The sequence below is a fragment of the Abramis brama genome (genome assembly GCF_963993115.1).
Source record: "Abramis brama genome assembly, chromosome: 7".
In the NCBI taxonomy this organism is placed as follows: domain Eukaryota; kingdom Metazoa; phylum Chordata; class Actinopteri; order Cypriniformes; family Leuciscidae; genus Abramis; species Abramis brama.
The window spans coordinates 41432999-41449133 of record NC_139969.1 but is presented as its reverse complement, the minus strand read 5'-3'; the positions used below and the strand labels follow the sequence as shown (position 1 = coordinate 41449133).

General features: G+C 37.6%; 1 protein-coding gene and 1 long non-coding RNA gene across 2 annotated transcripts in view; one reads left to right on the top strand and one right to left on the bottom strand.

Moving 5' to 3' along the window:
- Positions 1 to 332: 332 nt before the first annotated feature.
- The window catches only part of LOC311087497 (corticotropin-releasing factor receptor 2), a 79035-nt gene continuing 63232 nt past the window's right edge, over positions 333 to 16135 (top strand). Inside the window, exons 1-2 of the mRNA XM_084120827.1 lie at positions 333 to 573; positions 663 to 782. Of these exons, the coding sequence (XP_083976953.1) occupies positions 453 to 573; positions 663 to 782 (241 nt within the window). The 5' untranslated portion in view covers positions 333 to 452. The remainder of the gene's footprint in view (positions 574 to 662; positions 783 to 16135) is intronic.
- Positions 13298 to 15722, bottom strand: LOC311087498. Its single transcript, XR_014607295.1, has 3 exons — positions 15584 to 15722; positions 14999 to 15068; positions 13298 to 13651 (listed from the first exon to the last, which is right to left on the bottom strand). It is a non-coding gene; the product is annotated as an uncharacterized lncRNA (long non-coding RNA).

Below are 16135 nucleotides of genomic sequence, written 5' to 3'. Positions count from 1 at the left end.
TATAAAATCGTATTAAAGCCTTTTTTTTTTTTTTGCAAAGTAATAAGCTAATAATAATGTAATTGACCCATATGTTTCTCTATAATATGTGGGCTATTATTAATCCTTCAACTAGTCTTGTTATCCTCATAGTTCAGTGTAGCCTGTCTGAGAGTGCTGTCTTCTCACCATGTCAAACATGTCTGAGTAAAATTAATTACACGATATCTTACGGCGGTAACATGCAGTGACGGAAACATCTCCAGAGGAAATATTCCCGCTTTGATCCTTGACATTCCATCATGACATCATCACCATGATTCTGTCAGAGGACGCGCGCACGGAACATTCCCGCTGTGGCACGCGCTCGAGAGCATTCATCACCAGTGAGGAGGAAGACTCTGGATCAAGTTGGCAGAGAGGAAGACTCTTCTCCTGAACCCTTCATCTGTGCTCGGGTTACGCGTTTAGTCATGGACGCGTCGCTCTTCCAGTTCTTCATTGAGGAATTCGGCGACTCCAACTGCACTCTTGTGGACGCTTTCCAGCGCACTGTATACGGGAACTCGTCTTTCGCGTCGATGAGTATCGATGGTGGGGATTATATGCTTTATTAGCGCATTTGTGTTGTTCAGCCCTTGTCATGCACATTAATCAGCATCGGTTATATGTTTTCCTCTAAGGCATCTATTGTAACTCCACCACGGATGAAATCGGAACTTGCTGGCCGAGAAGCAACTCTGGGCGGATCATCGAGCGGCCGTGCCCGGAGTTCATCAACGGCGTCAAGTACAACACCACCAGTAAGAGCTCCAGCACACACACACACACACACACACACCTGAGGAGACAGTAGGAGAGAGAGCTGTATTAGACTATTGATCTTCAGTCAGAGTTAAAGGACAGCAGAAAGATGCTCTGCAAAGTGAGTAGATAGATGGAAAATTGATAGAACATTTTCTTTTTGCAAGTAGGACAAGTGTAGCTTTTGACATTTGTTTTTCTTTCAAAGCTAATTAATGCCATTTTTATTAATATAAATGACATAATATTAATATTTTAGGCCTGTAGTTCTCAACTCTGGTCCTGGCAAACAAAGTAAAAGGGTAATCCAACAAACTGCATCCACTGAAACTGGCACAATGATCATAACAGTAGACTAAACAGCAGGCAATAGACAACACTCGCCCGTAAGGCAGTTTTTTCTCTCAAAGATTATTTATGCAATCTTTATTACTATAAATGACATAATAATTTAGGCTAGTAGTTCTCAATCCCAGTCCTGATTCAGATCATCAGTTAGGAGAGAGCTCTATATGTCACACACACACACACACACACACACACACACGCACACACACACACACACACACACAGAGAGAGAGAGAACCACTGGACAATTGTTTGTTCACCATTTGTGCTGCTGTGTTCAGTGTTATCTGCCCTGCCACATGCTCTCTGCTTTAATGTGTGAAATCAAGCAAAGCTGTGAAGTTCACACACACACACACACACACACACACACGCACACGCACACACACACACACACACACACACACGCTCACTCAATATCAATATCAGTGATGCAGAGATGTTTTATATTTATTTTATCTGAAGAAATGTTCCTTTAATTATCATGACGTGTTGTGATTGTGTCTGCTTGTTTGTTGTGAAATTTTGCGTGATTACTTTTCCATAAATATGCCAAATGTATGCGTTTGTGCTCATCATTATATAATGTGAAAGAGAATACTTGAATTGATTAGATTCTCCTGTGATAGACAGTAAAGGTGTAGAGTCGAACACAGCCCAGTTATAACGGATTCGCAGAGCAGTTATTCTAGCATATCTCACTCATTATGTGCTGCTGTTTTACTGGATGTTGATTATATTTCATAATTAACAGTTGTTTTGCTTTTGTATCAGTTAATGATTTAAAAAAGTTAAATTATTTGACATAAATGGACAGCTTGCTATAATTTCTCTATGCCTGTCCCTGAAAATCAATTCTAGGGGGCAAATATCACCCTTGATAAAAACAATATTATTTCTGACATTGTTGTGTAAACAAATGATTATGTAATTATCATGCTCATGATTATGTAATAATTAAGACCCTGCTTGGATCAAAACATCACACTGTACATCAAAAGATATGCAGAAGACATGTAATCTCAGTGTGACTGTACACATGTACTGTGATTTATGATAACGTCTCTGCATATGCACACACTGTGTCTGTTACAGCGCGTGAGTGTGAGTGTGTGTGTTATCTTCAGTTGTGAAGGCTGAGGCACAGTCTGCAACTTTCTTCAGCGTATTGATGTGACTTTCACATGAGACAGGCACATCTAAGCCTTTCAATGCTGAGCACTGAATGTGTGTTTTATATAGTGACCTGCTGATATTACAGTTTTATCGGCTCTTTATGTGTTTTATTTACACAACTGGCATTTTTTCCGTGGCATCATTAATCCAGTTTGTCACCTCAGTGGTGTCAGTCTGGGCGATCTCGCCTCCTTTGCGTGGTTGAATTTGGATTATGATGTTCAGAGGTGCACATCACGTTTTGGTCTGGTTCTCAGAGGACACCTGGAGATCTGCTTGGTACTGACACACTTATCCTACAAGCTGTCCTCATCACATATGAGAAATACGTAGTACTTTTCAGGCAAGTCTAACTGTAAGCAGTAATATTGTATTCAGTAGTTGAATAATCAACTGTAAAATAAGACTATAGTCTTCACTGTAAATATAATTAATGTAATTAATACAATTTATCTGTGTTAAAGCTATAAAAGTGATTTCCTCTTTCTCTTTTGTTGTTTGATTAACACTGGGTTGACAGACAGCTGCGGGTATATTAGGCTGCTGTCTCTTTAAGACACACGAGGGATCTGACGCGTAACGCAGGCTCTGTGTGCGCGCACAAAACAGCGCGCGAGTTTCAGTCTTGTTCTTGCGCTTGATGTTTAAACTGACAGGACTTCCGCGAATCGCATGCGTTCCGAACCAAAGCTGATCAACTGAGATCCCTATACGTGCATGACATCACACATCCTGCGATGTGACTATACGCACATCGCGATATCGATGCTAAAACGTTATATCGTGTTGCCCTAATCATGATTGCTATATTACCACAGATGGAGAAAAACATAGGCTACAAATTTGATAAAATTCTGGTTATAAACCAGACCCTCCTAATCTGCATGATTCCTGTAGTGAATTTGACTATAACAGTGACCACAATGCATTGCTAGAAAAAACCCATCTGAATGCTCTACCTAATTAAGTTCACATTACATGAATTATTCTGTTGAATCTAGATATTGTTTGCTACCTCAGACTTAACTGAAATCAACGGGACAAACCTTGAAGGGTTATTTATAGCTTGCATGAAAGTTCTGCGTAACACTGGTGTGAGCCGTTTCCCTGAGACGCTCGACTCTAAACACTCCTGCAGGCACTGTCCATTCAACACTGATACTGCACACACACACACACACACACACACAAACAGTGCCACACACACGCAGTTTCTCCTTCTGACTCACTCTTTATTATAATGTTCACTTATGACATTTAAAGCATTTTATTCACAATGAACTAATCATTTACTAAACATTAATATAGTTTTGTAGATTAGTTGACATTATCAATGACATGTCACAGATTTCTTGAAGTATCTCAATATACACAATATCTCAATATATGTCAATATAGACATTGGTTAATCATAAACAAATGAACAGATCACTAGTAAATGACCATGTAACTCGCTGATGTATAATTAAGTTATTGTAAGTTGGCCTATTAAAAGCACAAAAATGCAATTATGACAGTTTTTGTTAGCTTACCCTGAAATATCCAAATTATACCAGTCCATCTGAGATGCCAGGGATTTTGGAAGATTTGAGATTTGGAAGTCAATTACATTCAGTCAGAATATCAGTGTAGTGAGAACTGTGATTATCAGAGGTCATTTTGCTCAGCAGTGCCAGTGTTGTAAAGGACAAGCTCCCGGACCGCTGTCCTCATTGAGCTGTGTAAGTAGACCCGCCGGGAATCTGTGCCCATGAACTCTCCTTAAAGCTCTGACTGGGAAATATTGTCATTCATAAAACACCTCTGCTTTTTATAAGATCAATTATTAAATGTTTTGGCTATTTTAATTATACAGTCATCCACTAATAAGACTGAAGTACTCTAAGCTCGGTTGAATACATTTGATCATTTTCTTTCAGAATTCAGATAAAATGTGAATGTGAAAGTCAGCAAATTCCATCTGAACAAAGGCCTGTTCACAGCAAGAGCAATAACTATAAAGATAACCTTAACAATAACTATATTAGTGTCCACACCAGTGTTCGATATCGTTCTGTTTGTTATAAGTGTTCTGCAGTTTTGTCTTTTGCCACTTTAGATGCTTGAGCTTTTTAAAGCAGGATAGATTCTGTTAATGATTTTATCATAAACTCATTCTGAGAGTGACTCCAGTGATACCGCTTCCCTGTGCCGTTGTTGTTGTAGTTGTGGTCTGCTATTCTTTTATACTTAGAACAATTTTTAGAACTTTATCATTATCGTTATAATGTGAACGGGCCTTAAATGATTTCTTTTAAATCTCATAGAAGCAATTTAAACTTTTGAGTTCATGGTAAAAAGGTTTTGTCAGATAACCCAAAACAATGAGTCAATGAATCAACGTGGCTACATTAGGCTTCAAGTATTAAGTATAATTAAGTATAATTATTTAGTATAATTAAGTATTACAAGTATTTTTAGGGTCAGATCATGTCAAATAGCTCTTAAGTTTAAAATGGCCTTTTACCAATTCGAAGTTGTGAAAAGTACTTTGATAGGAGTGAACAGTCATTGCTGGAGTTATCAGGTTATTCCTCATCTCAGTGCACTCATGCATTACAGCCGACTAGATCACTGAGAGGAATAGGATTGTAAGGATAGTAAACATGCATCATTCTAAGGGAAGGGATCTTTGTGTTTCTGTCATGCTATTAAAGACAGGCTAAGCCCTGGGTTAAAACATTGCTGATCATTTCTCCCTGGTCGTCCTCCACATCAGAGAAGCTTGTTTTTTTTTTTTCTATTGAAGATCTGTGTTTGTGTAATGTCTGATTAAACTGTATGTAAACTTGATTTATGTAATGATTGAAGTCATAGTAGATGCAATATGATCACAGTACTTTAGTCAGCATCTTGTAGAAACACTAAGAGCAATTCTGTTCACTTGCAATATTGTGATAAATGAACAGAGCTGCTATTAATGGTGTAATTGCAACTAAATGAGGGTTTCTCTTCAACTGTCATAACTTCGATTCATAGTCGCCACAGTTTTAATACATAATTTAACAATTTCTTGCGCATTTCTAGCACATAAATGCAATGTCACAGTCACTTTTCAAATAAAGTTGTATTACAAAAGTAGAAACCAACATTATGATCAAGTTTACACTTATACATGTATTCAGCTTTATATATAATGCTGTGCAATAATATATTTTACATTTTGCTGTGATACAAACGATCATGCAGCTGAGATTTGCTATATATACTGTTTTATGTGAGTTCACCGTATCTATGCTGGTACTAAATGTACTAAATATCCAACTTTAAACATATTGCTGGGCAATAATATACTTTACATTTTGTGATGATATAAGCAGTCAAGCAGTTAAGATTAGCTATATGGTTTATATTGCTTAACACTTGTATACTGTATGTATTTGGGTAAATTTGGATATACTTATAGTAGTTGTAGTTTGGAGTTATTATTAATTCTTTAAGTGTTGACATTGAAGATTATAAAACCTGTAAAGTTTTCTTCAATGTATAGCAATTTGATATAATGATGAGCCTATTTACTATTTGTGGTGTGTATCACTGCCATGATTAAAATGATGCATATCAATGAGAAGGTTAAAGATTCCAATCATTCCGCCTACCCCTAAGCAGTTTAATTGAGGAATTAATTGAAAGTCATGGCGCAACACAACACATTTTACATAGTAGCTGCATAATTTATTTAGTTCCCTAGGGTGCAAGCAAAAAGCAACTGTAGCAAAGAACATGATTGATGTTGGCTAATGGAGAAAAAAACCTTTGGAGAAACCAGGCAGCACCAGGTGGCTAGTTCTCCTCGGGCGATACAGTCCAAATATAATGCCTATACTTAAATAAATATGATTGTCCATTGATTGTAGTCTTTGAGCTCCGTCCAGGATTGAACATTAGAGTGCAGGGGTGTCCATCTGAGAGCAGCAGCAGTTCATCCTCTGTTAAAGAAGGTTGTAGAGACACAGACATTGAATAATTGAGATGCCCTCTTGCTGAATGCATGGCACAGGTCACGTTTTGGGGATTTATTTAGAAGGAATGCAAAAGAATGAATGAATTAGGGCTATGTTTGACTGAAAGAAAGGTCTTTAGTCTAGACCTAAAGTGAGAGAGTGTTGAACAGTGCTACGAAGATGATTCTATAGTTTAGGAGCCAAGCGGCAATAATAATCTAAAAGATAACATTTCAAAACATCATTTTATTTACAGCAAGTAATCTATAAAGTAACTATAAAGTTTGTCACAGTCTAGGTAACAATATTTTTAATATAAAACAAATAAACAAAGAAATACGAATGCTACATCAGTCACATAGCACACAGTGTAACATGACTAGATTGATTTGTCGCCATGGAAATGTATTTGTAGCACTGAGGATTTCAAAAGGGACAGATAAAAATTGGAGATTTATCACTGGAGTCTGAAGTCTTTATCACTGGAATCTGAGTTAAGTCTGAAGTCTTTATCACTGGAGTCCGAGTCAAGTCTGGAGTCTTTATCACTGGAGTCCGAGTCAAGTCTGGAGTCTTTATCACTGGAGTCCGAGTCAAGTCTGGAGTCTTTATCACTGGAGTCCGAGTCAAGTCTGGAGTCTTTACCACTGGAGTCCGAGTCAAGTCTGGAGTCTTTATCACTGGAGTCCGAGTCAAGTCTGATGTCTTTATCACTGGAGTCCGAGTCAAGTCTGATGTCTTTATCACTGGAGTCTGAGTCAAGTCTGATGTCTTTATCACTGGAGTTTGAGTCAAGTCTGGAGTCTTTATCACTGGAGTTTGAGTCAAGTCTGGAGCCCGAGTCAAGTCTGGAGTCTTTATCACTGGAGTCCGAGTCAAGTCTGGAGTCTTTATCAGTGGAGTCTGAGGCAAGTCTGATGTCTTTATCACTGGAGTCTGAGTCAAGTCTGATGTCTTTATCACTGGAGTCTGAGTCAAGTCTGGAGTCTTTATCAGTGGAGTCTGAGGCAAGTCTGATGTCTTTATCACTGGAGTCCGAGTCAAGTCTGGAGTCTTTATCACTGGAGTCCGAGTCAAGTCTGGAGTCTTTATCACTGGAGTCCGAGTCAAGTCTGGAGTCTTTATCACTGGAGTCTGAGTCAAGTCTGATGTCTTTATCACTGGAGTCTGAGTCAAGTCTGAAGTCTTTATCACTGGAGTCCGAGTCAAGTCTGGAGTCTTTTTCACTGGAGTCCGAGTCAAGTCTGATGTCTTTATCACTGGAGTCTGAGTCAAGTCTGATGTCTTTATCACTGGAGTCTGAGTCAAGTCTGATGTCTTTATCACTGGAGTCTGAGTCAAGTCTGATGTCTTTATCACTGGAGTTTGAGTCAAGTCTGGAGTCTTTATCAGTGGAGTTTGAGTCAAGTCTGGAGTCTTTATCACTGGAGTCCGAGTCAAGTCTGGAGTCTTTATCACTGGAGTCCGAGTCAAGTCTGGAGTCTTTATCAGTGGAGTCTGAGGCAAGTCTGATGTCTTTATCACTGGAGTCTGAGGCAAGTCTGATGTCTTTATCACTGGAGTCTGAGTCAAGTCTGATGTCTTTATCACTGGAGTTTGAGTCAAGTCTGGAGTCTTTATCAGTGGAGTTTGAGTCAAGTCTGGAGTCTTTATCACTGGAGTCCGAGTCAAGTCTGGAGTCTTTATCACTGGAGTCCGAGTCAAGTCTGGAGTCTTTATCAGTGGAGTCTGAGGCAAGTCTGATGTCTTTATCACTGGAGTCTGAGTCAAGTCTGATGTCTTTATCACTGGAGTCCGAGTCAAGTCTGGAGTCTTTATCACTGGAGTCCGAGTCAAGTCTGGAGTCTTTATCAGTGGAGTCTGAGGCAAGTCTGATGTCTTTATCAATGGAGTCTTAGTCAAGTCTGATGTCTTTATCACTGGAGTCTGAGTCAAGTCTGATGTCTTTATCACTGGAGTTTGAGTCAAGTCTGATGTCTTTATCACTGGAGTCTGAGTCAAGTCTGATGTCTTTATCACTGGAGTCTGAGTCAAGTCTGATGTCTTTATCACTGGAGTCTGAGTCAAGTCTGATGTCTTTATCACTGGAGTTTGAGTCAAGTCTGGAGTCTTTATCAGTGGAGTCTGAGTCAAGTCTGGAGTCTTTATCACTGGAGTCCGAGTCAAGTCTGGAGTCTTTATCACTGGAGTCCGAGTCAAGTCTGGAGTCTTTATCAGTGGAGTCTGAGGCAAGTCTGATGTCTTTATCACTGGAATCTGAGGCAAGTCTGATGTCTTTATCACTGGAGTCTGAGTCAAGTCTGATGTCTTTATCACTGGAGTTTGAGTCAAGTCTGGAGTCTTTATCAGTGGAGTTTGAGTCAAGTCTGGAGTCTTTATCACTGGAGTCCGAGTCAAGTCTGGAGTCTTTATCACTGGAGTCCGAGTCAAGTCTGGAGTCTTTATCAGTGGAGTCTGAGGCAAGTCTGATGTCTTTATCACTGGAGTCTGAGTCAAGTCTGATGTCTTTATCACTGGAGTCCGAGTCAAGTCTGGAGTCTTTATCACTGGAGTCCGAGTCAAGTCTGGAGTCTTTATCAGTGGAGTCTGAGGAAAGTCTGATGTCTTTATCAATGGAGTCTGAGTCAAGTCTGATGTCTTTATCACTGGAGTCTGAGTCAAGTCTGATGTCTTTATCACTGGAGTTTGAGTCAAGTCTGGAGTCTTTATCACTGGAGTCTGAGTCAAGTCTGGAGTCTTTATCAGTGGAGTTTGAGTCAAGTCTGGAGTCTTTATCACTGGAGTCCGAGTCAAGTCTGGAGTCTTTATCAGTGGAGTCTGAGGCAAGTCTGATGTCTTTATCACTGGAGTCTGAGTCAAGTCTGATGTCTTTATCACTGGAGTCTGAGTCAAGTCTGATGTCTTTATCACTGGAGTTTGAGTCAAGTCTGGAGTCTTTATCACTGGAGTCTGAGTCAAGTCTGGAGTCTTTATCAGTGGAGTTTGAGTCAAGTCTGGAGTCTTTATCACTGGAGTCTGAGTCAAGTCTGGAGTCTTTATCAGTGGAGTTTGAGTCAAGTCGGGAGTCTTTATCAGTGGAGTCTGAGTCAAGTCTGGAGTCTTTATCACTGGAGTCTGAGTCAAGTCTGGAGTCTTTATCACTGGAGTCCGAGTCAAGTCTGGAGTCTTTATCAGTGGAGTCTGAGGCAAGTCTGATGTCTTTATCACTGGAGTCTGAGTCAAGTCTGATGTCTTTATCACTGGAGTCTGAGTCAAGTCTGATGTCTTTATCACTGGAGTTTGAGTCAAGTCTGGAGTCTTTATCACTGGGGTCTGAGTCAAGTCTGGAGTCTTTATCAGTGGAGTCTGAGTCAAGTCTGGAGTCTTTATCACTGGAGTCTGAGTCAAGTCTGGAGTCTTTATCACTGGAGTTTGAGTCAAGTCTGGAGTCTTTATCAGTGGAGTTTGAGTCAAGTCTGGAGTCTTTATCACTGGAGTCTGAGTCAAGTCTGGAGTCTATCACTGGAGTCCTCTGGAGTCTTTTTCACTGGAGTCTGAGTCAAGTCTGAAGTTTGTTTATTGTTTATTATTTAGATCCCCATTAGCTACTCCATTAAGCAGCAGCTATTCTTCCTGGGGTCTTAACAATTTTTACCAAAATATTAACATCAAAGCTACAACGTCACTGAAGAAAGTCAATCTTTTATAAATAATTTCAGGTGCTTTTGTAATAATTATATTTTTTAAGAATTTAATAAGAGAATAATTAATTCTGCTTCTTACATGAAGCCATGCTAAGTGATTGTGCATGTCCCTAATACTTGTTCTGAAAGAACAGTTTAGAACAAGCCGAGATGCTTTATTTTGTGCAATCTGTAATCTGTTTAAATTATTCTCTGTAGTTGTAGCCCAAATGATGGAACAATAGTCCAGATGACACAAAACTATTGATTCCACCAAAGTTTTCCGTATACGAATCGGTATGCATTTTCTGCAATGGCGAACTGCAGCCATACTCCTGCCCATTTTATTCAATATTAGTTTTATCTGAGCGTTCCAGGTCAACCTGCTGTCCACAATCACGCCGAGCAATTTGGCCTCAGCCACTTGTTCAATGATCAAATCACCAACTGACAAGTTCAGAGCAGGGGAATCTTTTAAAAGATGATTAGATCCCAACATCGTACATTTACTCTTCACAACATTAATAATTAACTTATTTTCTCTGTTCCAATTTTCAGTTAATTTTAGTTCATTATTTAATACAGTATTAAGTCTGGTAGAGTCATAATCAGACACAAAAATAGTCAAGTCATCTGCATATAAGGCAATAGTGGCACACCCCAAAATAAAAGACAGATCATTAATAAAAATAGAAAATAACAGTGGTCCAAGGCAACTCCCTTGAGGCACCCCACAACGCAGAACCTTTGTCTCAGAGTAACTACCATTAAACAGTACATTAAACTCCCTATTAGTAAGATAACTATAGATCCATTGGATTGCACACTTTTCAAATCCGTAACAACTTAATCTTTCCAGAAATACAAATTAATTTGATCATAAACTATTTTCTCCGTAATCTTACTCAAAATTGGCAGAATACTTATAGGTCTGCTATTTTTCCCAGATAAATGTTCCTTTTTGTTTTTTGGAAGAGGCACAATTTTAGCTTTTTTCCAGTTAGCAGGAAAAACACATTTTTCTAAACTTAAATTAATAATATAACATATAGGCATAGTAATCACATCAGCAACCATCTTTAATAACTTGACATCCAGTTCATCAAAACCAGGAGGTTTATATTTCATTAACTTTAATATATTTTCTACTATAGTAAGACTTACTCTGTCAAATTTAAATGTACATGATTTATTAAGCATGATTGTATCTTTAATTGTCTTAAAAGATAAATCAGGGTATTCCTGTGAAATCATATCTTTTTGTAAATTCTGAACTTTCTTTGTGAAGTAATCTCCTAAATAATTAGCTATATCAGCAGGTTTAGTCAAAAAAGTATCACCTACATCTAAAAATGTTGGTACAGATTTATCTCTCCGCCCTGTTAATCGGTTTAATGTATTCCATAATGTATTCCTGTCTGATTTTACTTACTTAAATTTATATTCATAATAGATCCTCTTTTTTGTTCTGTTTAATTTTGTAACAAAATTTCTTAATTGCTTGTAGCTTCCCTTATGTGTAGTTATCTTCTAGTCATTGATTAGCATATTCTGTCATGATAATCTATAAATCGTGTTCTGGGGGCGGGGTTTATGTAAATTCTAGGCTTGGTGATGTCACTAACCCGGGAGGAATGTGGTGTAGTCTCTACCAGCCGTTTGTTGTAGTCCTTAAAAAGCGATTTCTGTAAAATCAAATATCTCCCTTTGCTTTGAACTTTGAGCATTGTAACTTTGCAGATGTTGGTTATGCTCAAACAGCAACATTACACAATAACTAAAGTTAGAAAAGTGAAATCATAATCAACCACACCTTTAATGTGCTCTACAGCTTATGATGGCAATATAGCATGACTTTGGCATGTCAGTAAGTGATACTTGTATGTAAATTGCTGCACAATTCTGTGAATCTCAGGCCTGGTTTCACAGACAGGGCTTAGATTAAGCCAGGATTAGGCCTTAGATCAATTAGGGCATTTAAGTAGCTTTTATAAACGTGCCTGTCAGATCCAGCATGCTCAGATGTGACTGAAGCTTGCACCACTAGCCCATTATAGTACAAATGTATTTATAACTGGTTTTACTGTAAGTGATTTTGTGTGTACTCTCATCCTTGGGTTGAGCTGAATATTATTATTTGAACGTGGATCAGGCACATATTGAGGTGGATTAAGCTCCCGGGCTTTGACAGAATGAATTCAGTCCCGTGACAGAGCCGGTGCTGAGAAGAAAATGTAAAAATAGATTGAGCTGATAAAGACGGCTATTTTTATGCAGCGTCTCCCATTTCCTGGTTCAATTTTTCCTTCCATTAAGGTTCATTTCCAGACCAACAATCTGCCAACCTTGAAGGATCTTATCAATTATTAGTCATTGAAACCGGTCTGCGAATGTGCCACAGGATACAATGGCTCCAAAAATAAGGCACCTAAACCAATTTTAAAATATATGAATATCTTTGCATTATGGGGTGAAATGTCACACACATTTTTTTCCCCAAAACATTTGGTTTTAAATGATAAACAATAGATGTATTGTTCAAAATAAACTATAATTGTGAGATAAAGCCAAATAATCTTTCACATGCCATTTGGAGAGATGTTTTGTATTGCAATTAATTTTTGGGTGAATTATTCCTTAATTTTCCTATATTCTCTCTCCCATGTTCCAAACCTGTACATTGCTATATTCGGTGGAGCACAAAAGGAGAAATTTTGAACAATCTATCTAGAGCTCTTTTCCACACAACGGTGATGCTTGACTTCAATGTTCTCTGCTGTTGCAGCTCTCAAATTTCATTATCTAAATGTTGAAACATGGCGTATTGTGTTAGATTGGATCACACACACAAGCTTATAGTGTTTGGCGTCGCTGAAATCAAACCTGGCATGGAGCATCATGGCAAATGAGATTTCAGGGCTTCAAGAATGTCTGTGAATTTACATTTCTGCACTTCAAGCAAAGCCACTGTACAGCTTCAGGAGACTTGAAATAAAGTGCACATGTCTTTTAAGTTTAAGTCATGAGAACTACTAAGTTTTATCATTAACATAAACTGTTCAAGTCATCGAAAGCTTTCAAAGTTTTTGTACATTTTTGGGAGTACACTGTAAAAAGAATACTGTGAAATTTACAGCAACTTGCTGGCAGCAATTAGCAAGTAAGTTGCTGTAGTTCATTTCACAGTATGCTTACTGTAAACTTAATTGCAGTTACTTGAAAAATACTGTAAACTTTTTTACAGTAATAATCACAGTACTGTGTTTCATCACCTCACATATTTTACTACTGTAATAGGGATTACTGCATTAATTTTGTGTACTGTAAAATGAAGACACTGTTTTTAATCACAAAAATGCCGTTTATTGACAACTTTTCACACTTTAAATTTCAAAATTCTTAAAATAAATAGCAAAAAAAAAACTTTTTTTTTTTCAATAGGTAAACATTTTTCTGTTAACATTTAATTTTGTTTTGTATACAACAACACTTTTCTGAACATAAAAATCAATCCTGTTCAAATGTATTAAAATGTTTGGTTAAAATTGGAGTGTATAAAAGACAAAATAAATGATTTAAAAACAGCAGGATTTCAAACAGTAGAATTTAGTCCCTTAATGTTGTTTTTCTCCCAGAACTGTATTTTCCTTCAAAAACGGGGCCTGAACTAGTCAACGTCCTGGGCTGGAGTCTTCTACCCTGCAGTGGAAGAAATTAATTATTAATTGAAAAGTTTATAAGCAAGACAGATGGGTTGATGACAATATACATAAAAGTTTGATTGGATCATTTGATTTAGCCAATCAACATGTAATACAATGTCCACTTCTCTATAAACCAAAACTCTTAAAACACACATTTACATATATATTAGGGCTTGGAGAGAAAAATCGATTAACCTAGCTATCGTGTAGATTCTAAAATCTTTTTTTATTTTTTTATTCCAGAATCGATATCAATTCAAATTCAATTGCTTTATTTTTGTCCTTGCTTGTAGATGAGGTTGACAGAAGTTAGCCACTTTCGTTCCAAGAGAGGATGAAATTTGTCGTTATCTATGAGTGTTAAAGTGGCGTAATATCCAGAATGGACGCGTATAAGAGACATGAGACTGAACGCACTGAAAAGCCTTTGCACTGCTCATATGCTGAGAGGGAGATTAGACAATAGAGCTGCACGATTCATCTTCAAAGACTGTGATCTCGGTCATCCAGACCTTTCAATTCGTCTGTCTATTAAACTTTGACAAATTCATATCGCAACATTCAAATCTGTGTTGGCGCTGCCGTTGACCCAGAGAGAGAAACGTTAGTCATGAAACAGCTTCACAAACAGTCTTTTAAATAAATATTTAAAATTGAATATATTTTTAAATAATTGTTAAACATCAAACTTTTATTTTAACTCACCATGCAAATGGTAGAAAAGTTAATAATAAAAATGAAAGTTTGATGTTTAACAATTACACAATAGTCCATATAAACCCAAATAAACACTTTGAGAATTATTTTACTAGTCGGGTAGGTGGTTAAAGAATGACTACTCAAATATTTGTTCCCATTCCTAGTCAAAAATATATCAACAACAAATAAGTGCTTACCTCTGGATAAATTCTAATGTATGATATTTATTTAAAAGACTGTTTGTGAAGCTGTTTCATGACTAACGTTTCTCTCTCTGGGTCAACGGCAGCGCCAACACAGATTTGAATGTTGCGATATGAATTTGTCAAAGTTTAATAGACAGACGAATTGAAAGGTCTCGATGACCGAGATCACAGTCTTTGAAGATGAATCGTGCAGCTCTATTGTCTAATCTCCCTCTCAGCATATGAGCAGTGCAAAGGCTTTTCAGTGCGTTCAGTCTCATGTCTCTTATACGCGTCCAATCTGGATATTACGCCACTTTAACACTTTGGAATCTAAGTGCAAGATGACGAAAAACTTTGTTCACACACAGTGAATCGATACAAATATACTTAACACTTAATATACTTATACACTTAAAATTGGGATCTATTGTGCATGTCTAGTGCTGGGATCTTACCGAGCATGATGAGCCTTGGAGTGCTTGGCAGGGAAATCTGGGCCTCAACGTCTGCTTGGGTGGAAGTTTCCTGTAACACAAAATAAACAGAAAAAAAAACCTTTTAAAAATCACAAGTACAATAAATGGTAAATAAATGAACTAGTAAGATCTCGAAAAATCTTAATACAGTGCGAGTATATTATTATGCTTCCACGAGTCATGAATAAAACTTTCGAATCGGCCCGCTTAAAATGTCTGATTCTTCAGGCGGCGACGTTAGCATTAGCAAGCATGAAAAAAAAAACGAGTGAGATTATTCAAACTACCGCGCCAACACATAAGTTACATCAAATACACAATTACAAATTAATTTTATTCGACAATGCTACACGTTACTCTTTAATCAAATTTAAGACGTTATAAATGTAGGCTAATGTTGCCAGAAAAGACACTTAATACAGTATAGGCCTATGCTCCCACATGTGAAGGACATTTGAAGGAATGGCACTTCAAATTAGGCTATCAACAATCTCGTTTCTGCAGTTTGACCTGCGATTAAGTTCAGAAAAATCATGATCCTATTAAAAATGTGTTAAGTCTTACCTCTACCTGCGTTTTCTGTCGAGTCGGCTGGCTTCACGGCTTCACGGCTTCACGCGCACGCGGTGTCGTCCGCGGTGACAGTTGACGTGCTCAGGCAAGAGAAAAATCCAAGTGTATGGGGATCAAATTTCCGGCTAGCGCACCAATATACATCACGTACACATACACAATTCCAATTAAATTGTTATTCATTATGACGTTATCGAATGTTGCCAGATTAGAAAATCTATCGAAATTATGTGCAAATATATATAGATATATTTATTTTTTATTTTTTATAAAATGCACACAAGACACGAGTTTACTAGGAAGTGCGCCGCTCGTTTACTTGGTGCACTCTTAAAGTTGAACAAATAGGTAACTTTACAAGAGTAAACTGTGGAAATAAATCAGCAAAGTTACCTTTCTGAAGTTAAAATTCCGATAAAAGTGTGGAATCTCGTAGCTTTTCAGCTTACCATGGCAAAGAAATTGCTGTATTGTGATTCACAGAAAAAATATTTTTACTGTAGAATTTACCCGCCATTGAAAATTGACCATGATGCTTTGCAG